Source organism: Plectropomus leopardus, chromosome 4 (genome assembly GCF_026936395.1).
Source record: "Plectropomus leopardus strain MGB_pleo_1.0 chromosome 4, ASM2693639v1, whole genome shotgun sequence".
Taxonomy (NCBI): domain Eukaryota; kingdom Metazoa; phylum Chordata; class Actinopteri; order Perciformes; family Serranidae; genus Plectropomus; species Plectropomus leopardus.
This window is the reverse complement of record NC_142179.1, coordinates 21,293,876-21,317,042: the sequence shown is the minus strand read 5'-3', so window position 1 is coordinate 21,317,042 and position 23,167 is coordinate 21,293,876. Positions and strand designations below refer to the sequence as shown.

Below are 23,167 nucleotides of genomic sequence, written 5' to 3'. Positions count from 1 at the left end.
AATGTCAAAATTTGACACGTCCCAAAAACAGCTGAAAACAATTGAAAACCACCTAAAATAGCTTGCTAGGACATGCCATAGCAAAGACAGTTGCAAAAATGGCCGAAAACACCATAATATATCATGTCGAAAAAATTACCCAAAATGCAAGGCTATAGTATGGCAAAAATGTCAAAATTTGACACGTCCCAAAAACAGCTGAAAACAATTGAAAACCACCTAAAATAGCTTGCTAGGACATGCCATAGCAAAGACAGTTGCAAAAATGGCCGAAAACACCATAATATATCATGTCGAAAAAATTACCCAAAATGCAAGGCTATAGTATGGCAAAAATGTCAAAATTTGACACATCCCAAATACAGCTGAAAACAGTTGAAAACCATCTTAGATAGCGTTCCGAGACACGCCATAGCATAGACAGTTGCAAAAATGGCCGAAAACACCATAATGTAACATGTCGACGAAATGACCCAAAATGCAAGGCTATAGTATGGCAAAAATGTCAAAATTTGACACGTCCCAAAAACAGCTGAAAACAATTGAAAACCACCTAAAATAGCTTGCTAGGACATGCCATAGCAAAGACAGTTGCAAAAATGGCCGAAAACACCATAATATATCATGTCGAAAAAATGACCCAAAATGCAAGGCTATAGTAAGGCAAAAATGTCAAAATTTGACATATTCCAAAAACAGCTGAAAACAGCTGAAAACCATCTTAAATAGTGTTCCGAGACACGCCATAGCATAGACAGTTGCAAAAATGGCCAAAAACACCATAATTTAGCATGTTGAAAAAATGACCCAAAATGCAAGGCTATAGTAAGACAAAAATATCAAAATTTGACACGTCCCAAAAACAGCTGAAAACAGTTGAAAACCATCTTAGATAGCGTTCCGAGACACGCCATAGCATAGACAGTTGCAAAAATGGCCGAAAACACCATAATATAGCATGTCGAAAAAATGACCCAAAATGCAAGGCTATAGTAAGGCAAAAATGTCAAAATTTGACATATTCCAAAAACAGCTGAAAACAGCTGAAAACCATCTCAAATAGCCTGCCGTGATACGTCATAGCAAAGAAAGTTGCAAAAATTGCCATAAACACCATAATTTAGCATGTTGAAAAAATCACCCAAAATGCAAGGCTATAGTAAGGCAAAAATGTCAAAATTTGACACGTCCCAAAAACAGCTGAAAACAATTGAAAACCACCTAAAATAGCTTGCTAGGACATGCCATAGCAAAGACAGTTGCAAAAATGGCAGAAAACACCATAATATAGCATGTCGAAAAAATGACCCAAAATGCAAGGCTATAGTAAGGCAAAAATGTCAAAATTTGACACGTCCCAAAAACAGCTGAAAACAATTGAAAACCACCTAAAATAGCTTGCTAGGACATGCCATAGCAAAGACAGTTGCAAAAATGGCCGAAAACACCATAATATATCATGTCGAAAAAATGACCCAAAACGCAAGGCTATAGTAAGGCAAAAATGTCAAAATTTGACACATCCCAAATACAGCTGAAAACAGTTGAAAACCATCTTAAATAGCGTTCCGAGACACGCCATAGCATAGACATTTGCAAAAATGGCCAAAAACACCATAATATAGCATGTTGAAAAAATGACCCAAAATGCAAGGCTATAGTATGGCAAAAATGTCAAAATTTGACATATTCCAAAAACAGCTGAAAACAGTTGAAAACCATCTTAAATAGTGTTCCGAGACACGCCATAGCATAGACAGTTGCAAAAATGGCCAAAAACACCATAATATAGCATGTTGAAAAAATGACCCAAAATGCAAGGCTATAGTAAGGCAAAAATGTCAAAATTTGACACGTCCTAACAACAGCTGAAAACAATTGAAAACCACCCCAAATAGCCTGCCGTGATACGTCATAGCAAAGAAAGTTGCAAAATGGCCAAAAACACCATAATTTAGCATGTTGAAAAATGACCCAAAATGCAAGGCTATAGTAAGACAAAAATATCAAAATTTGACACGTCCCAAAAACAGCTGAAAACAGTTGAAAACCATCTTAGATAGCGTTCCGAGACACGCCATAGCATAGACAGTTGCAAAAATGGCCGAAAACACCATAATATAGCATGTCGAAAAAATGACCCAAAATGCAAGGCTATAGTAAGGCAAAAATATCAAAATTTGACACGTCCCAAAAACAGCTGAAAACAGTTGAAAACCATCTTAAATAGCGTTCCGAGATACGCCATGGCATAGACATTTGCAAAAATGGCCAAAAACACCATAATATAGCATGTCGAAAAAATGACCCAAAATGCAAGGCTATAGTAAGGCAAAAATGTCAAAATTTGACATATTCCAAAAACAGCTGAAAACAGCTGAAAACCATCTCAAATAGCCTGCCGTGATACGTCATAGCAAAGAAAGTTGCAAAAATTGCCATAAACACCATAATTTAGCATGTTGAAAAAATCACCCAAAATGCAAGGCTATAGTAAGGCAAAAATGTCAAAATTTGACACGTCCCAAAAACAGCTGAAAACAGTTGAAAACCACCTAAAATAGCTTGCTAGGACATACCATAGCAAAGACAGTTGCAAAAATGGCAGAAAACACCATAATATAGCATGTCGAAAAAATGACCCAAAATGCAAGGCTATAGTAAGGCAAAAATGTCAAAATTTGACACGTCCCAAAAACAGCTGAAAACAATTGAAAACCACCTAAAATAGCTTGCTAGGACATGCCATAGCAAAGACAGTTGCAAAATGGCGAAAAACACCATAATATATCATGTCGAAAAATGACCCAAAACGCAAGGCTATAGTAAGGCAAAAATGTCAAAATTTGACACATCCCAAATACAGCTGAAAACAGTTGAAAACCATCTTAAATAGCGTTCCGAGACACGCCATAGCATAGACATTTGCAAAAATGGCCAAAAACACCATAATATAGCATGTTGAAAAAATGACCCAAAATGCAAGGCTATAGTATGGCAAAAATGTCAAAATTTGACATATTCCAAAAACAGCTGAAAACAACTGAAAACCATCTTAAATAGTGTTCCGAGACACGCCATAGCATAGACAGTTGCAAAAATGGCCAAAAACACCATAATATAGCATGTTGAAAAAATGACCCAAAATGCAAGGCTATAGTAAGGCAAAAATGTCAAAATTTGACACGTCCTAACAACAGCTGAAAACAATTGAAAACCACCTAAATAGCCTGCCGTGATACGTCATAGCAAAGAAAGTTGCAAAATGGCCAAAAACACCATAATTTAGCATGTTGAAAAATGACCCAAAATGCAAGGCTATAGTAAGACAAAAATATCAAAATTTGACACGTCCCCAAAAACAGCTGAAAACAGTTGAAAACCATCTTAGATAGCGTTCCGAGACACGCCATAGCATAGACAGTTGCAAAAATGGCCGAAAACACCATAATATAGCATGTCGAAAAAATGACCCAAAATGCAAGGCTATAGTAAGGCAAAAATATCAAAATTTGACACGTCCCAAAAACAGCTGAAAACAGTTGAAAACCATCTTAAATAGCGTTCCGAGATACGCCATAGCATAGACATTTGCAAAAATGGCCAAAAACACCATAATATAGCATGTCGAAAAAATGACCCAAAATGCAAGGCTATAGTAAGGCAAAAATGTCAAAATTTGACATATTCCAAAAACAGCTGAAAACAGCTGAAAACCATCTCAAATAGCCTGCCGTGATACGTCATAGCAAAGAAAGTTGCAAAAATTGCCATAAACACCATAATTTAGCATGTTGAAAAAATCACCCAAAATGCAAGGCTATAGTAAGGCAAAAATGTCAAAATTTGACACGTCCCAAAAACAGCTGAAAACAGTTGAAAACCATCTTAAATAGCTTGCTAGGACATACCATAGCAAAGACAGTTGCAAAAATGGCCGAAAACACCATAATATAGCATGTCGAAAAAATGACCCAAAATGCAAGGCTATAGTAAGGCAAAATGTAAAAATTTGACACGTCCCAAAAAACAGCTGAAAACAATTGAAAACCACCTAAAATAGCTTGCTAGGACATGCCATAGCAAAGACAGTTGCAAAAATGGCCGAAAACACCATAATATATCATGTCGAAAAAATGACCCAAAACGCAAGGCTATAGTAAGGCAAAAATGTCAAAATTTGACACATCCCAAATACAGCTGAAAACAGTTGAAAACCATCTTAAATAGCTGCCCGAGACACGCCATAGCATAGACATTTGCAAAATGGCCAAAACACCATAATATAGCATGTTGAAAAAATGACCCAAAATGCAAGGCTATAGTATGGCAAAAATGTCAAAATTTGACATATTCCAAAAACAGCTGAAAACAACTGAAAACCATCTTAAATAGTGTTCCGAGACACGCCATAGCATAGACAGTTGCAAAAATGGCCAAAAACACCATAATATAGCATGTTGAAAAATGACCCAAAATGCAAGGCTATAGTAAGGCAAAATGTCAAAATTTGACACGCCCTAACAACAGCTGAAAACAATTGAAAACCACCCCAAATAGCCTGCCGTGATTCACATCATAGCAAAGAAAGTTGCAAAATGGCCAAAAACACCATAATTTAGCATGTTGAAAAAATGACCCAAAATGCAAGGCTATAGTAAGACAAAAATATCAAAATTTGACACGTCCCAAAAACAGCTGAAAACAGTTGAAAACCATCTTAGATAGCGTTCCGAGACACGCCATAGCATAGACAGTTGCAAAAATGGCCCAAAACACCATAATATAGCATGTCGAAAAAATGACCCAAAATGCAAGGCTATAGTAAGGCAAAAATATCAAAATTTGACACGTCCCAAAAACAGCTGAAAACAGTTGAAAACCATCTTAAATAGCGTTCCGAGATACGCCATAGCATAGACATTTGCAAAAATGGCCAAAAACACCATAATATAGCATGTCGAAAAAATGACCCAAAATGCAAGGCTATAGTAAGGCAAAAATGTCAAAATTTGACATATTCCAAAAACAGCTGAAAACAGCTGAAAACCATCTCAAATAGCCTGCCGTGATACGTCATAGCAAAGAAAGTTGCAAAAATTGCCATAAACACCATAATTTAGCATGTTGAAAAAATGACCCAAAATGCAAGGCTATAGTAAGGCAAAATGTCAAAATTTGACACGTCCCCAAAAACAGCTGAAAACAGTTGAAAACCATCTTAAATAGCTTGCTAGGACATACCATAGCAAAGACAGTTGCAAAATGGCAGAAAACACCATAATATAGCATGTCGAAAAAATGACCCAAAATGCAAGGCTATAGTAAGGCAAAAATGTCAAAATTTGACACGTCCCAAAAACAGCTGAAAACAATTGAAAACCACCTAAAATAGCTTGCTAGGACATGCCATAGCAAAGACAGTTGCAAAAATGGTAAAAACACCATAATATATCATGTCAAAAAATGACCCAAAACGCAAAGGCTATAGTAAGGCAAAATGTCAAAATTTGACACATCCCAAATACAGCTGAAAACAGTTGAAAACCATCTTAAATAGCGTTCCGAGACACGCCATAGCATAGACATTTGCAAAAATGGCCAAAAACACCATAATATAGCATGTTGAAAAAATGACCCAAAATGCAAGGCTATAGTATGGCAAAAATGTCAAAATTTGACATATTCCAAAAACAGCTGAAAACAGTTGAAAACCATCTTAAATAGTGTTCCGAGACACGCCATAGCATAGACAGTTGCAAAAATGGCCAAAAACACCATAATATAGCATGTTGAAAAAATGACCCAAAATGCAAGGCTATAGTAAGGCAAAAATGTCAAAATTTGACACGTCCTAACAACAGCTGAAAACAATTGAAAACCACCCCAAATAGCCTGCCGTGATACGTCATAGCAAAGAAAGTTGCAAAAATGGCCAAAAACACCATAATTTAGCATGTTGAAAAAATGACCCAAAATGCAAGGCTATAGTAAGACAAAAATATCAAAATTTGACACGTCCCAAAAACAGCTGAAAACAGTTGAAAACCATCTTAGATAGCGTTCCGAGACACGCCATAGCAAACACAGTAGCAAAAATGGCCGAAAACACCATAATATAGCATGTCGAAAAAATGACCCAAAATGCAAGGCTATAGTAAGGCAAAAATATCAAAATTTGACACGTCCCAAAAACAGCTGAAAACAGTTGAAAACCATCTTAAATAGCGTTCCGAGATACGCCATAGCATAGACATTTGCAAAAATGGCCAAAAACACCATAATATAGCATGTCGAAAAAATGACCCAAAATGCAAGGCTATAGTAAGGCAAAAATGTCAAAATTTGACATATTCCAAAAACAGCTGAAAACAGCTGAAAACCATCTCAAATAGCCTGCCGTGATACGTCATAGCAAAGAAAGTTGCAAAAATTGCCATAAACACCATAATTTAGCATGTTGAAAAAATCACCCAAAATGCAAGGCTATAGTAAGGCAAAAATGTCAAAATTTGACACGTCCCAAAAACAGCTGAAAACAGTTGAAAACCACCTAAAATAGCTTGCTAGGACATACCATAGCAAAGACAGTTGCAAAAATGGCAGAAAACACCATAATATAGCATGTCGAAAAAATGACCCAAAATGCAAGGCTATAGTAAGGCAAAAATGTCAAAATTTGACACGTCCCAAAAACAGCTGAAAACAATTGAAAACCACCTAAAATAGCTTGCTAGGACATGCCATAGCAAAGACAGTTGCAAAAATGGCCGAAAACACCATAATATATCATGTCGAAAAAATGACCCAAAACGCAAGGCTATAGTAAGGCAAAAATGTCAAAATTTGACACATCCCAAATACAGCTGAAAACAGTTGAAAACCATCTTAAATAGCGTTCCGAGACACGCCATAGCATAGACATTTGCAAAAATGGCCAAAAACACCATAATATAGCATGTTGAAAAAATGACCCAAAATGCAAGGCTATAGTATGGCAAAAATGTCAAAATTTGACATATTCCAAAAACAGCTGAAAACAACTGAAAACCATCTTAAATAGTGTTCCGAGACACGCCATAGCATAGACAGTTGCAAAATGGCCAAAAACACCATAATATAGCATGTTGAAAAAATGACCCAAAATGCAAGGCTATAGTAAGGCAAAAATGTCAAAATTTGACACGTCCTAACAACAGCTGAAAACAATTGAAAACCACCCCAAATAGCCTGCCGTGATACGTCATAGCAAAGAAAGTTGCAAAAATGGCCAAAAACACCATAATTTAGCATGTTGAAAAAATGACCCAAAATGCAAGGCTATAGTAAGACAAAAATATCAAAATTTGACACGTCCCAAAAACAGCTGAAAACAGTTGAAAACCATCTTAGATAGCGTTCCGAGACACGCCATAGCATAGACAGTTGCAAAAATGGCCCAAAACACCATAATATAGCATGTCGAAAAAATGACCCAAAATGCAAGGCTATAGTAAGGCAAAAATATCAAAATTTGACACGTCCCAAAAACAGCTGAAAACAGTTGAAAACCATCTTAAATAGCGTTCCGAGATACGCCATAGCATAGACATTTGCAAAAATGGCCAAAAACACCATAATATAGCATGTCGAAAAAATGACCCAAAATGCAAGGCTATAGTAAGGCAAAAATGTCAAAATTTGACATATTCCAAAAACAGCTGAAAACAGCTGAAAACCATCTCAAATAGCCTGCAGTGATACGTCATAGCAAAGAAAGTTGCAAAATTGCCATAAACACCATAATTTAGCATGTTGAAAAAATCACCCAAAATGCAAGGCTATAGTAAGGCAAAAATGTCAAAATTTGACACGTCCCAAAAACAGCTGAAAACAGTTGAAAACCATCTTAAATAGCTTGCTAGGACATACCATAGCAAAGACAGTTGCAAAAATGGCAGAAAACACCATAATATAGCATGTCGAAAAAATGACCCAAAATGCAAGGCTATAGTAAGGCAAAAATGTCAAAATTTGACACGTCCCAAAAACAGCTGAAAACAATTGAAAACCACCTAAAATAGCTTGCTAGGACATGCCATAGCAAAGACAGTTGCAAAAATGGCCGAAAACACCATAATATATCATGTCGAAAAAATGACCCAAAACGCAAGGCTATAGTAAGGCAAAAATGTCAAAATTTGACACATCCCAAATACAGCTGAAAACAGTTGAAAACCATCTTAAATAGCGTTCCGAGACACGCCATAGCATAGACATTTGCAAAAATGGCCAAAACACCATAATATAGCATGTTGAAAAATGACCCAAAATGCAAGGCTATAGTATGGCAAAATGTCAAAATTTGACATATTCCAAAAACAGCTGAAAACAACTGAAAACCATCTTAAATAGTGTTCCGAGACACGCCATAGCATAGACAGTTGCAAAAATGGCCAAAAACACCATAATATAGCATGTTGAAAAAATGACCCAAAATGCAAGGCTATAGTAAGGCAAAAATGTCAAAATTTGACACGTCCTAACAACAGCTGAAAACAATTGAAAACCACCCCAAATAGCCTGCCGTGATTCGTCATAGCAAAGAAAGTTGCAAAAATGGCCAAAAACACCATAATTTAGCATGTTGAAAAAATGACCCAAAATGCAAGGCTATAGTAAGACAAAAATATCAAAATTTGACACGTCCCAAAAACAGCTGAAAACAGTTGAAAACCATCTTAGATAGCGTTCCGAGACACGCCATAGCATAGACAGTTGCAAAAATGGCCGAAAACACCATAATATAGCATGTCGAAAAAATGACCCAAAATGCAAGGCTATAGTAAGGCAAAAATATCAAAATTTGACACGTCCCAAAAACAGCTGAAAACAGTTGAAAACCATCTTAAATAGCGTTCCGAGATACGCCATAGCATAGACATTTGCAAAAATGGCCAAAAACACCATAATATAGCATGTCGAAAAAATGACCCAAAATGCAAGGCTATAGTAAGGCAAAAATGTCAAAATTTGACATATTCCAAAAACAGCTGAAAACAGCTGAAAACCATCTCAAATAGCCTGCCGTGATACGTCATAGCAAAGAAAGTTGCAAAAATTGCCATAAACACCATAATTTAGCATGTTGAAAAAATCACCCAAAATGCAAGGCTATAGTAAGGCAAAAATGTCAAAATTTGACACGTCCCAAAAACAGCTGAAAACAGTTGAAAACCACCTAAAATAGCTTGCTAGGACATACCATAGCAAAGACAGTTGCAAAAATGGCAGAAAACACCATAATATAGCATAGCATGTAATATAGGACAAAATTCAAGGGTATAGCAAAAATGTCAAAATTTGACACATTCTAAAAACAGCTGAAAACAGTTGAAAACCACTTCAAATAGACTGCCAAGACATGCCATAGTAAAGAAAGTTTCAAAAATGGCCAAAAACACCATAATATAGCATGTTGATAAAAATTCCCAAAATGCAAGGGTCTAGTAATGCAAAAATGTCAAAATATGTCATGTCCAAAAAACAGCTGACAAAATTTTATGTAGCTTATAGAGGCATGTTATAGTATACAGTGTTAAAAAAAAAACATCCAAAAACGGCAAAAAAACCCATAAAATAGCATGTTAAAAAAATGACCAAAAAAGCAAGGCTATAGTAAGGTGAAAAATGTCAAAATTTGACTTGTCAAAAAATTGGTTGAAAACAACAAAGTATTCTTTGTCGACACAAGTCATTGTATCGAAAGTGGAAAAAAATGCCAAAATTGTCATAATTAAGACTGTTGAAAGAATAGTTAAAAAAGCAATAGTATAGCATTTTGAAATTTTGACATGTCAAAAAAAGGCTCAAAACAACAATCATTGTTATAGTTATAGTATTCAACGTGGGGAAAAAAGGCCCAAAACGTCAAAATTTAGCATGCCAAAAAAATGGCCAAAAACTGGATACTATAGTATATCAAAAATTAATCAACAACATCTAAATATTAAAATACAATCTATCGACAATAATGGATAGACAGAGAAATCTTTATTTCATCCATGGTAAATAAAATCAGACAACATATGAAAAAATACAATAATTTATTGATAAAACATACAACAACAACATCAGATGTCCACCATATGTATTCAGTTAACAAACATAAGTATTTCTTGTCCCAAAAGGAGTAGGAGCAAGTAAATTCTTATCAAATCCTACCTCCTTTTTGTCCAAGTTTTCAATTTTTATATACCCACATATATATGTACATATAGTCATAGACATGTAACATATACAAACACATTTATTTCATACAAACCACATACTTACATACATACAACTTCATATACGCACATATTAACAATGACATACAAAAATGTAAAAATTTGACATGTCCAAAAAATAGCTGAAAACTACTTAGTATAGCTTATCGAAGCATGTTATAGTATACAGTGTTGAAAAAACGTCATAGACAAGCCATAAAATCCAGAAAATAGCATGTTGAAAAAATGACCAAAAAAGCAACTCTGTAGAATGGCGAAAAATCTCAAAATTGTCCAAAAGACAGCTAAAAAACCCTTAGGATAGAGATATAGAAAAAGAGATATGTTATAGTATACAGTCTTGAAACAATGTCTAAAAACGGCCCAAAACTGTCAAAATTTGACACGTCCCAAAAACAGCTGAAAACAGTTGAAAACCATCTTAAATAGCCTGCAAAGACACACCACAGCACAGAAAGTTGCAAAAACGACCAAAAACACCATAATATAGCATGACGAAAAAATGACCCAAAATGCAAGGCTATAGTAAGGCAAAAATGTCAAAATTTGACACGTCCCAAAAACAGCTGAAAACAGTTGAAAACCATCTTAGATAGCGTTCCGAGACACGCCATAGCATAGACAGTTGCAAAAATGGCCAAAAACACCATAATATAGCATGTCGAAAAAATGACCCAAAATGCAAGGCTATAGTAAGGCAAAAATGTCAAAATTTGACACGTCCCAAAAACAGCTGAAAGCAGTTGAAAAACATCTTAAATGGCGTTCCGAGACACGCCATAGCATAGACAGTTGCAAAAATGGCCAAAAACACCATAATGTAGCATGTCAAAAAAATGACCCAAAATGCAAGGCTATAGTAAGGCAAAAATGTCAAAACTTGGCACGTCCCAAAAACAGCTGAAACAGTTGAAAGGCATCTTAAATGGCGTTCTGAGACATGCCATAGCAAAGAAAGTTTCAAAAACGGCCAAAAACACCATAGTATAGCATGACGAAATAATGACCCAAAATGCAAGGTTATAGTAAGGCAAAAATGTCAAAATTTGACACGTCCCAAAAACAGCTGAAACAGATGAAAAGCATCTTAAATAGCGTTCCGAGATACGCCATAGCATAGACAGTTGCAAAAAATGGCCAAAAAAACCATAATGTAGCATGTCAAAAAATGACCCAAAATGCAAGGCTATAGTAAGGCAAAAATGTCAAAACTTGGCACATCCCGAAAACAGCTGAAACAGTTGAAAGGCATCTTAAATAGCGTTCTGAGACACGCCATAGCAAAGAAAGTTTCAAAAACGGCCAAAAACACCATAATATAGCATGTCGAAAAAATGACCCAAAATGCAAGGCTATAGTATGGCAAAAATGTCAAAATTTGACACGTCCCAAAAACAGCTGAAACAGATGAAAAGCATCTTAAATAGCGTTCCGAGATACGCCATAGCATAGACAGTTGCAAAAAATGGCCAAAAAACCATAATGTAGCATGTCAAAAAAATGACCCAAAATGCAAGGCTATAGTAAGGCAAAAATGTCAAAATTTGACACATCCCAAATACAGCTGAAAACAGTTGAAAACCATCTTAAATAGCGTTCCGAGACACGCCATAGCATACACAGTTGCAAAAATGGCCAAAAACACCATAATATAGCATGTCTAAAAAAATGACCCAAAATGCAAGGCTATAGTAAGGCAAAAATGTCAAAATTTGACACGTCCCAAAAACAGCTGAAAACAGTTGAAAACCATCTTAAATAGCGTTCCGAGATACGCCATATCATAGACAGTTGCAAAAATGGCCAAAAACACCATAATATAGCATGTCAAAAAAATGACCCAAAATGCAAGGCTATAGTAAGGCAAAAATGTCAAAATTTGACACGTCCCAACAACAGCTGAAAACAATTGAAAACCACCTCAAATAGACTGCCATGACATGCCATAGCAAAGAAAGTTGCAAAAATGGCCAAAAACACCATAATATAGCATGTCTAAAAAAATGACCCAAAATGCAAGGCTATAGTAAGGCAAAAATGTCAAAACTTGGCACGTCCCAAAAACAGCTGAAACAGTTGAAAGGCATCTTGAAAAAAACCCTTAGGATAGAGATATAGAAAAAGAGATATGTTATAGTATACAGTCTTGAAACAATGACCCAAAATGCAAGGCTATAGTAAAACTGTCAAAATTTGACACGTCCCAAAAACAGCTGAAAACAGTTGAAAACCATCTTAAATAGCCTGCAAAGACACACCACAGCACAGAAAGTTGCAAAAACGACCAAAAACACCATAATATAGCATGACGAAAAAATGACCCAAAATGCAAGGCTATAGTAAGGCAAAAATGTCAAAATTTGACACGTCCCAAAAACAGCTGAAAACAGTTGAAAACCATCTTAAATAGCGTTCCGAGATACGCCATATCATAGACAGTTGCAAAAATGGCCAAAAACACCATAATATAGCATGTTGAAAAAATGACCCAAAATGCAAGGCTATAGTAAGGCAAAAATGTCAAAACTTGGCACGTCCCAAAAACAGCTGAAACAGTTGAAAGGCATCTTAAATAGCGTTCTGAGACACGCCATAGCATAGACAGTTGCAAAAACGGCCAAAAACACCACAATACAGCGTGACGAAAAAATGACCCAAAATGCAAGGCTATAGTAAGGCAAAAATGTCAAAATTTGACACGTCCCAAAAACAGATGAAACAGTTGAAAACCAAGTAGAATAGCCTGCCAAGACACACCACAGCAAAGAAAGTTGCAAAACGACCAAAAACACCATAATATAGCATGTCGAAAAAATGACCCAAAATGCAAGGCTATAGTAAGGCAAAAATGTCAAAATTTGACACGTCCCAAAAACAGCTAAAAACAGTTGAAAACCAACTTAAATAGTGTTCCGAGACACACCATTGCATAGACAGCTGCAAAAATGGCCAAAAACACCATAATATAGGATGTCGAAAAAATGACCCAAAATGCAAGGCTATAGTAAGGCAAAAATGTCAAAACTTGGCACGACCCAAAAACAGCTGAAAAGAGTTGAAAACCATCTTAAATAGCTTTCTGAGATACGCCATAGCATAGACAGTTGCAAAAAAGGCCAAAAACACCATAATATAGCATGTTGAAAAAATGACCCAAAATGCAAGGCTATAGTAAGGCAAAAATGTCAAAATTTGACACGTCCCAAAAACACCTGAAAGCAGTTGAAAAACATCTTAAATGGCGTTCCGAGACACGCCATAGCATAGACAGTTGCAAAAATGGCCAAAAACACCATAATGTAGCACGTCAAAAAAATGACCCAAAATGCAAGGCTATAGTAAGGCAAAAATGTCAAAACTTGGCACGTCCCAAAAACAGCTGAAAACAATTGAAAACCACCTCAAATAGACTGCCATGACATGCCATAGCAAAGAAAGTTGCAAAAATGGCCAAAAACACCATAATATAGCATGTTGAAAAAATGACCCAAAATGCAAGGCTATAGTAAGGCAAAAATGTCAAAACTTGGCACATCCCGAAAACAGCTGAAACAGTTGAAAGGCATCTTAAATAGCGTTCTGAGACACGCCATAGCAAAGAAAGTTTCAAAAACGGCCAAAAACACCATAATATAGCATGTCGAAAAAATGACCCAAAATGCAAGGCTATAGTATGGCAAAAATGTCAAAATGTGACACGTCCCAAAAACAGCTGAAACAGATGAAAAGCATCTTAAATAGCGTTCCGAGATACGCCATAGCATAGACAGTTGCAAAAAATGGCCAAAAAACCATAATGTAGCATGTCAAAAAAATGACCCAAAATGCAAGGCTATAGTAAGGCAAAAATGTCAAAATTTGACACGTCCCAACAACAGCTGAAAACAATTGAAAACCACCTCAAATAGACTGCCATGACATGCCATAGCAAAGAAAGTTGCAAAAATGGCCAAAAACACCATAATATAGCATGTCTAAAAAAATGACCCAAAATGCAAGGCTATAGTAAGGCAAAAATGTCAAAATTTGACACGTCCCAAAAACAGCTGAAACAGATGAAAAGCATCTTAAATAGCGTTCCGAGATACGCCATATCATAGACAGTTGCAAAAATGGCCAAAAACACCATAATATAGCATGTTGAAAAAATGACCCAAAATGCAAGGCTATAGTAAGGCAAAAATGTCAAAACTTGGCACATCCCAAAAACAGCTGAAACAGTTGAAAGGCATCTTAAATAGCGTTCTGAGACACGCCATAGCAAAGAAAGTTTCAAAAACGGCCAAAAACACCATAATATAGCATGTCGAAAAAATGACCCAAAATGCAAGGCTATAGTATGGCAAAAATGTCAAAATTTGACACGTCCCAAAAACAGCTGAAACAGATGAAAAGCATCTTAAATAGCGTTCCGAGATACGCCATAGCATAGACAGTTGCAAAAATGGCCAAAAACACCATAATGTAGCATGTCAAAAAAATGACCCAAAATGCAAGGCTCTTGTAAGGCAAAAATGTCAAAATTTGACACGTCCCAACAACAGCTGAAAACAATTGAAAACCACCTCAAATAGACTGCCATGACATGCCATAGCAAAGAAAGTTGCAAAAATGGCCGAAAACACCATAATATAGCATGTCGAAAAAATGACCCAAAATGCAAGGCTATAGTAAGGCAAAAATGTCAAAATTTGACACGTCCCAAAAACAGCTGAAAACAGATGAAAAGCATCTTAAATAGCGCTCTGAGATACGCCATAGCATAGACAGTTGCAAAAAATGGCCAAAAAAACCATAATGTAGCATGTCAAAAAAATGACCCAAAATGCAAGGCTATAGTAAGGCAAAAATGTCAAAATTTGACACGTCCCAACAACAGCTGAAAACAATTGAAAACCACCTCAAATAGACTGCCATGACATGCCATAGCAAAGAAAGTTGCAAAAAGGCCAAAAACACCATAATATAGCATGCCTAAAAAAATGACCCAAAATGCAAGGCTATAGTAAGGCAAAAATGTCAAAATTTGACACGTCCCAAAAACAATCAAAAATAGTTGAAAAACATCTTAAATAGCGTTCCGAGACACACCATAGCATAGACAGTTGCAAAAATGGCCAAAAACACCATAATATAGGATGTCGAAAAAATGACCCAAAATGCAAGGCTATAGTAAGGCAAAAATGTCAAAACTTGGCCCGTCCCAAAAACAGCTGAAACAGTTGAAAGGCATCTTAAATAGCGTTCTGAGACACGCCATAGGAGAGACAGTTGCAAAAATGGCCAAAAACACCATAATATAGCATGTTGAAAAAATGAACCAAAATGCAAGGCTATAGTAAAGCAAAAATGTCAAAACTTGGCACATCCCAAAAACAGCTGAAACAGTTGAAAGGCATCTTAAATAGCGTTCTGAGACACGCCATAGCAAAGAAAGTTTCAAAAACGGCCAAAAACACCATAATATAGCATGTCTAAAAAAATGACCCAAAATGCAAGGCTATAGTAAGGCAAAAATGTCAAAATTTGACACGTCCCAAAAACAGCTGAAACAGATGAAAAGCATCTTAAATAGCGTTCCGAGATACGCCATATCATAGACAGTTGCAAAAATGGCCAAAAACACCATAATATAGCATGTTGAAAAAATGACCCAAAATGCAAGGCTATAGTAAAGCAAAAATGTCAAAACTTGGCACATCCCAAAAACAGCTGAAACAGTTGAAAGGCATCTTAAATAGCGTTCTGAGACACGCCATAGCAAAGAAAGTTTCAAAAACGGCCAAAAACACCATAATATAGCATGTCGAAAAAATGACCCAAAATGCAAGGCTATAGTATGGCAAAAATGTCAAAATTTGACACGTCCCAAAAACAGCTGAAACAGATGAAAAGCATCTTAAATAGCGTTCCGAGATACGCCATAGCATAGACAGTTGCAAAAATGGCCAAAAACACCATAATGTAGCATGTCAAAAAAATGACCCAAAATGCAAGGCTATAGTAAGGCAAAAATGTCAAAATTTGACACGTCCCAACAACAGCTGAAAACAATTGAAAACCACCTCAAATAGACTGCCATGACATGCCATAGCAAAGAAAGTTGCAAAAATGGCCAAAAACACCATAATATAGCATGTCTAAAAAAATGACCCAAAATGCAAGGCTATAGTAAGGCAAAAATGTCAAAATTTGACACGTCCCAAAAACAATCAAAAATAGTTGAAAAACATCTTAAATAGCGTTCCGAGACACACCATAGCATAGACAGTTGCAAAAATGGCCAAAAACACCATAATATAGGATGTCGAAAAAATGACCCAAAATGCAAGGCTATAGTAAGGCAAAAATGTCAAAACTTGGCCCGTCCCAAAAACAGCTGAAACAGTTGAAAGGCATCTTAAATAGCGTTCTGAGACACGCCATAGCAAAGAAAGTTTCAAAAACGGCCAAAAACACCATAATATAGGATGACGAAAAAATGACCCAAAATGCAAGGCTATAGTAAGGCAACATGTCAAAATTTGACACGTCCCAAAAAACAATCAAAAATAGTTGAAAACCATCTTAAATAGCGTTCCGAGACACGCCATAGCATAGACAGTTGCAAAAATGGCCAATAACACCATAATATAGCATGTCTATAAAATGACCCAAAATGCAAGGCTATAGTAAGGCAAAAATGTCAAAATTTGACACGTCCCAAAAACAGTTGAAAACCACCTAAAATAGCTTGCTAGGACACACTATAGCATAGACAGTTGCAAAAATGGCCGAAAACACCATAATATAGCATGTCGAAAAAATGACCCAAAATGCAAGGCTATAGTAAGGCAACATGTAAAAATTTGACACGTCCCAAAAAACAATCAAAAACAGTTGAAAACCATCTTAAATAGCGTTCCGAGACACGCCATAGCATAGACAGTTGCAAAAATGGTCAAAAACACCATAATGTAGCATGTCAAACAAATGACCCAAAATGCAAGGCTATAGTAAGGCAAAAATGTCAAAATTTGACACGTCCCAAAAACAGCTGAAACAGATGAAAAGCATCTTAAATAGCGTTCCGAGATACGCCATAGCATAGACGGTTGCAAAAATGGCCAAAAACACCATAATGTAGCTTGTCAAAAAAATGACCCAAAATGCAAGGCTATAGTAAGGCAAAAATGTCAAAATTTGACACGTCCCAAAAACAGCTGAAAACAGTTGAAAACCATCTTAAATAGCGTTCCGAGATACGCCATATCATAGACAGTTGCAAAAATGGCCAAAAACACCATAATATAGCATGTTGAAAAAATGACCCAAAATGCAAGGCTATAGTAAAGCAAAAATGTCAAAATTTGACACGTCCCAAAAACAGCTGAAACAGATGAAAAGCATCTTAAATAGCGTTCCGAGATACGCCATAGCATAGACAGTTGCAAAAATGGCCAAAAACACCATAATGTAGCATGTCAAAAAAATGACCCAAAATGCAAGGCTATAGTATGGCAAAAATGTCAAAATTTGACACGTCCCAACAACAGCTGAAAACAATTGAAAACCACCTCAAATAGACTGCCATGACATGCCATAGCAAAGAAAGTTGCAAAAATGGCCAAAAACACCATAATATAGCATGTCTAAAAAAATGACCCAAAATGCAAGGCTATAGTATGGCAAAAATGTCAAAATTTGACACGTCCCAAAAACAGCTGAAACAGATGAAAACCACGTAGAATAGCCTGCCAAGACACACCACAGCAAAGAAAGTTGCAAAAACGACCAAAAACACCATAATATAGCATGACGAAAAAATGACTCAAAATGCAAGACTATAGTAAGGCAAAAATGTCAAAATTTGACACGTCCCAAAAACAGCTGAAAACAGTTGAAAACCATGTGGAATAGTCTGCCAAGACACGCCATAGTAAAGAAAGTTTCAAAAACGGCCAAAACCTCCATAATATAGCATGTCGAAAAAATGACCCGAAATGCAAGGCAATAGTAAGCAAAAAATGTCAAAATTTGACACATCCCAAAAACAATGGAAAACAGTTTAAAACTACCTAAAATAGCCTGCCAAGACATGCAATAGCATAGAGATGCAAAAATGGCCGTAAACACCATTGTGTAGCATGTCAATAAAATGACCCAAAATGCAAGGCTATTGTAAGCCAAAAATGCCAAAATTTTACATGTCCCAAAAATAGTGGAAAACAGTGGAAAAGTTGAAAAAGCATCCAACTTGCTATTGTCGCCCCCCCCCCCAAAAAAATAACCAAAAAAGGAAGGCGAAAAATGTTAAAATTTGACAAACAAGGCCAATAATGTCATGATTCAACATGTTGAAAAAATGGCCAAAAAGTAATAGTATGTTGAAAAATTAAAAATTTTGACGTGAAAAAAATGGCTGAAAACAACATATTACAGCTTGTAGAATCACGTAATAGTATACAAAGTGGGGGGAAAAAAGGCCAAATTTAAGCATGTTGAAAAAATGGCAGAAAACGCAATAGTGTAGTCGAAAAATTTCAAAATTTTGACAAAAATGTCTGAAAATGATGTATTAAAGCTTGTAGGGTCACATCATAGCATACAGTGTCGAAAAAAAGACCAAAAACTTCATAACTAGCATGTCGAAAAGATTGGCTAAAACCGTATAGTATAGTACAACGTTTTTATGCTTCAAATTTTGACATTTAAAAAATATGGCTGGAAGCGATGTATTATGGCTTGAAATGGCATTAAAATAAAGTGATACTATAGTAGGTCACCCAAAATACCATAACAAGTCATAACAAGTATAGTATGTTGTCCAAACTTTTGTAAAAAAAAAAAAAACACATACTATAGTGTCGTCCAAAATATCATAAAACAGTCATACTACAGTATGTCATCCAAAATATCATAAAAAAGTCACACTATAGTAGGTCATCCAAAATAGCATAAAAAAGTCAAACTATAGTATATTGCCCAAATTACAATAAAACAGTCATAGTATAGTATGTCATCCAAAATAGCATTAAAAAGACATAGTATAGTATGACGCCCAAAACAGCACAAAAAAATAATGGTATAGTATGTTGCCTAAAATAGCGCAAAAAAATCATAGCATAGTATGTCATCCAAAAAAGCATGCAAAGTCATACTATAGTATGTCGTCCAAATTAGCATAAAGTAGTCATAGTAGTATCTCGTTCAAGATAGCATAAAAATAGTCATAGTATAGTATGTCATCCAAAATAGTATAACAAAGTCATAGTAAACTATGTCGTCCAAAATTGCATAAAAAAGTTATTCTTTTTGTTCAAAATAGGACAAAAAAGTGATAGTTTAGGATGTCGTGGTAGTCAAAAGTCATAGTATGTGACCGTATAGCATGCCGACAAAAACTCAGAAAGCATGTCAAAAAAGCATAGTATAGCATTGTGAAACAACTGGGAAAAGACATAGTATAACATGTTAAAAATGTCATAGTTCAGTATGTAGAAAAAAACTGAACTGAAGATATATTTAAGTATGTAAAAACTGATAAAATGTTACAGCATAGCGTCTTGAATTTTTTTTTTTAATTCATTTCATATTATGACAACTTGATGAAAGTCACTGTATAAAATGTAAAAAAAAAAAAAAAAAACAAATTTAAATTATAGTGTGTAGAAAAAATTCTAAGAAAAATGTCAAGGTATTGCATTTCCAAAAAACTAAATGCTGAAGTATGGTGTTTCAAATGAATTGAAAAAAAAAAGTAAACCATTTTAAAAGAATGTCATTACACAGCATGTCGAAAACAAATGAGAAAAAGTTTTGGAAAAGCATGTCAAAAAAGCATACTAAAGCATAATCAAAGTAGTTTTGGAACAACTGACAAAAAGTCAAACTGAAAGCAAGTCATAGTTAAGAATGTAAAATAACCTTTAAAATGTCACAAATGTCACAGTGTAGTTGTTTGAAAAATGTTTTTGTATAGTGTCAAAAAAAAAGAAAAAAAGAGTCATAGTATGTTATGTTGAAAAACAAAGAAACTTAATATACTGTGTCAAAAAACTAAAAAAGATACACAATAGTATGTTGAAACAATTAAAGAAAAGTCATAATTTAGCATGTAGAAAAAAAATATTAAAATTATAATATAGAAATGACTTTACACTATTATAGTGTGTTAAAAAATGAAAAAAAAGGCATAGCAAAACATGCAAAAAAATGTTAAAGTGTGTGCCTAAACAAATGTTATGGTGCAGCATGTCAAATAAAGGGTATTAAAAAAAAACTGAGAAAAAGTCCTGAAATAGCATGTTGAAAAAAGGCTTAGTGTAGCATTTCTAAAACATAGCAAGTATAGCATGTTGAGAAAAAATTAAAAAAGGTCATTATATATTATTTTGGATAACTGAGAAAAGTCATAGTATAGCATGTTGAAAAAAGCTGTCATTAAATAGCATGTCACAAAAAGGCATAGTATAGTCCAAAAAAACTAATAGTATAGCATGTTGAAAAAAAATGTGATGGTAATGGATGTTAGAAAAACATCATAGTATAGCATGCCCAAAAAACTGACAAAAATGTCACAGCATGTCAGACAGATATATCATTTGAGAGGAAAATATCATAGTATAATCAGTCAAAAACAGTGTAGTATGCATAGAGAAAAACCCTCAATTTAAGATGTCAATAAAAATGTCACAGTATGGTATGTCAAAAAAGCCATAAAAAACGCTGAAATATATCACAGCATGTTGACAAAAAGACTCAGTTTATCATGCTGAAAAAAGTAATCTTATAGTATGCTGGAACAAAATTCATAGTATATCATATCAAGTGTGAAAAAACTAAAAAAATATTAGTGTAATGTATCGACAAGCTGGAGAAAGTCATAGCATAGCATGACGAAAAAATGGGAAAAAATATCATAGTTTAACAGGCCAAAGACACCTGAAAGACAATCATGGTATTATATGTAAATATTTTTTTAAAAAGTCATATATTAACAGTACTGTATGTTAAAAAAGGCTGGACACTGTATTTTTTAGAAAGCATTACTCCAAGAGGAATTAGTGGTGAATATGTGTGGGACTATTTAGTTAAATAGTAATTAATTAATTGCTTGTTTTGTTTTTCCTCCAGTGACGCTGTTTGAACTGACTGTGGTCAATAACTGGTACATCACCATGGTAAGATCAGGTCATTTGTCTGTGGTCTTTAATTAATGGCCACTCTGCAGTCATTGATCAGTGGGTGTTGCTGTTTCACTGCTGCTGTGTTTACTCTGTCACAGGAAGGAGTGACCTCTATGACCACCCACTGGAGTCGGCTCTACTTCATGACCTTTTACATAGTTACCATGGTGAGGCCCGTGCAGTCAGATTTGTTTGGGTCAGGTCTGCAGAAGTACGCGCTGCATTCTGCCCTATGCTGTTAATGTGATCGTGTGTGTGTGTGTGTGTGTGTGTGTGTGTGTGTGTGTGTGTGTGTGTGTGTGTATGTATGTGTGTGTGTGTGTGTGTGTGTGTGTGTGTGTGTGTGTGTGTGTGTGACATTTTTATCTCTCCAGGTGGTGATGACCATCATTGTGGCATTCATTTTGGATGCGTTTGTGTTCCGCATGAACTACAGCCGCAAGAACAGGGAACCAGTAGAGAACCCAGAGGGTGAGACAGAGTGTGTGTGTGTGTGTGTGTGTTTGGGTGCATGCATGGATGTTGTGTATACATTTACAGAAAAAACTAAAGCACTTAAGAATAAAAGCCTTGTAGCGATAAATATTTTCAGTGTTCCTTGCACATATAATCACATCAGATCACTTTTGATAAATATTTGGCAGACAGTAAGGTGTGACAGGAAGTGTGAAGTGTGAATTAGCGTTCAGTGAGTTACTTTGATGTCCGTGTGTGCGCATGCTCCAGATGAGAATGGGATAGTGTTCGAAGTAGAGGTGAGTCGTGATGAAGCTCTGGCCACTCTGGAGCTGTACAAACAGACTTGCCCGGGACTGTCTTCCCTCAGCTCTCTACAGGGAGTCCTGCAAACGATGGACAGAGGAGGGGTAAGAAAAGACGAACACACACACACACACACACACACACACACACAATAAACTCTTAGGCCATATCCACAAGACTTCTTTTCACTTTGAAATGGCTTTTTAAAATGCAATGTTTTTGTGAGTGTTTTTTTACGCTGTTTCAGAAATAACCTCTGTCTATACTAACGCACCTGAAAATGTGTATCACATGACCATCAATACACACTGGGCATATGTGTGTCAGTGTGAACAGAAAGCAGTTGTCTACTCTGCGGTTGGTTAATTACAGAAAATACGATAGAAATTCAGAAAAGTAAGACTTGAGATCTGTTTGCTCGGATCGATGATGAGGTGGAGCCGTTAATGACAGGAGTATAAATCAGATGCAGATAGCTGGAAAACACATTTGAAATCATTGCAAAGCTCAGATACTTCTTGATACTGGGTAATTTTGGTCGATACCTTAATGGTATCAAGCACTGATAAACAACCCTAGTGGTGACTGATCAGAGCCAATCAGGAAGGGAACGCGGATGTCTGCGTCACCCCTTAAAAAGTCTGTTTCTTCCAGTCCAGACTAAAATGCAACCTCAAAGTTTTCTAACCAAAATGAGTAGTGTGGACGCTAGGTGAAATTGTAGCAAATTTAAAAAAAAAAACTTTTAAGTGTGGATGTGGCCTAGAGTCCTCTGCTCTTCACAATAGGTCCCACTAACCTGCTTTTCCTCCTGCTTTGGTCTGCACAGCATTCGTCTCTGGTGTACCTTGGTCGAAGATCTAGGACAAAAAGTGACCTCAGCATGAAAATGTACGAGGAGGAGATACAGGTAAGCAACAGAGGAAATAATCCTGATTATCACGACAGCAGTTGGTCAGTTGGAACTTC

General features: G+C 35.8%; 1 protein-coding gene across 2 annotated transcripts in view; it reads left to right on the top strand.

The window, feature by feature from the left end:
- Nucleotides 1-23,167, top strand: part of tpcn1 (two pore segment channel 1) — a 53,144-nt gene that overhangs the window by 28,949 nt on the left and 1,028 nt on the right. For both annotated transcript variants that reach the window (XM_042487678.2, XM_042487677.2), the window contains exons 21-25: nucleotides 21,384-21,430; nucleotides 21,535-21,603; nucleotides 21,811-21,907; nucleotides 22,163-22,302; nucleotides 23,028-23,108. In XM_042487678.2, coding sequence (XP_042343612.1) covers nucleotides 21,384-21,430; nucleotides 21,535-21,603; nucleotides 21,811-21,907; nucleotides 22,163-22,302; nucleotides 23,028-23,108 — 434 coding nt within the window. The remainder of the gene's footprint in view (nucleotides 1-21,383; nucleotides 21,431-21,534; nucleotides 21,604-21,810; nucleotides 21,908-22,162; nucleotides 22,303-23,027; nucleotides 23,109-23,167) is intronic.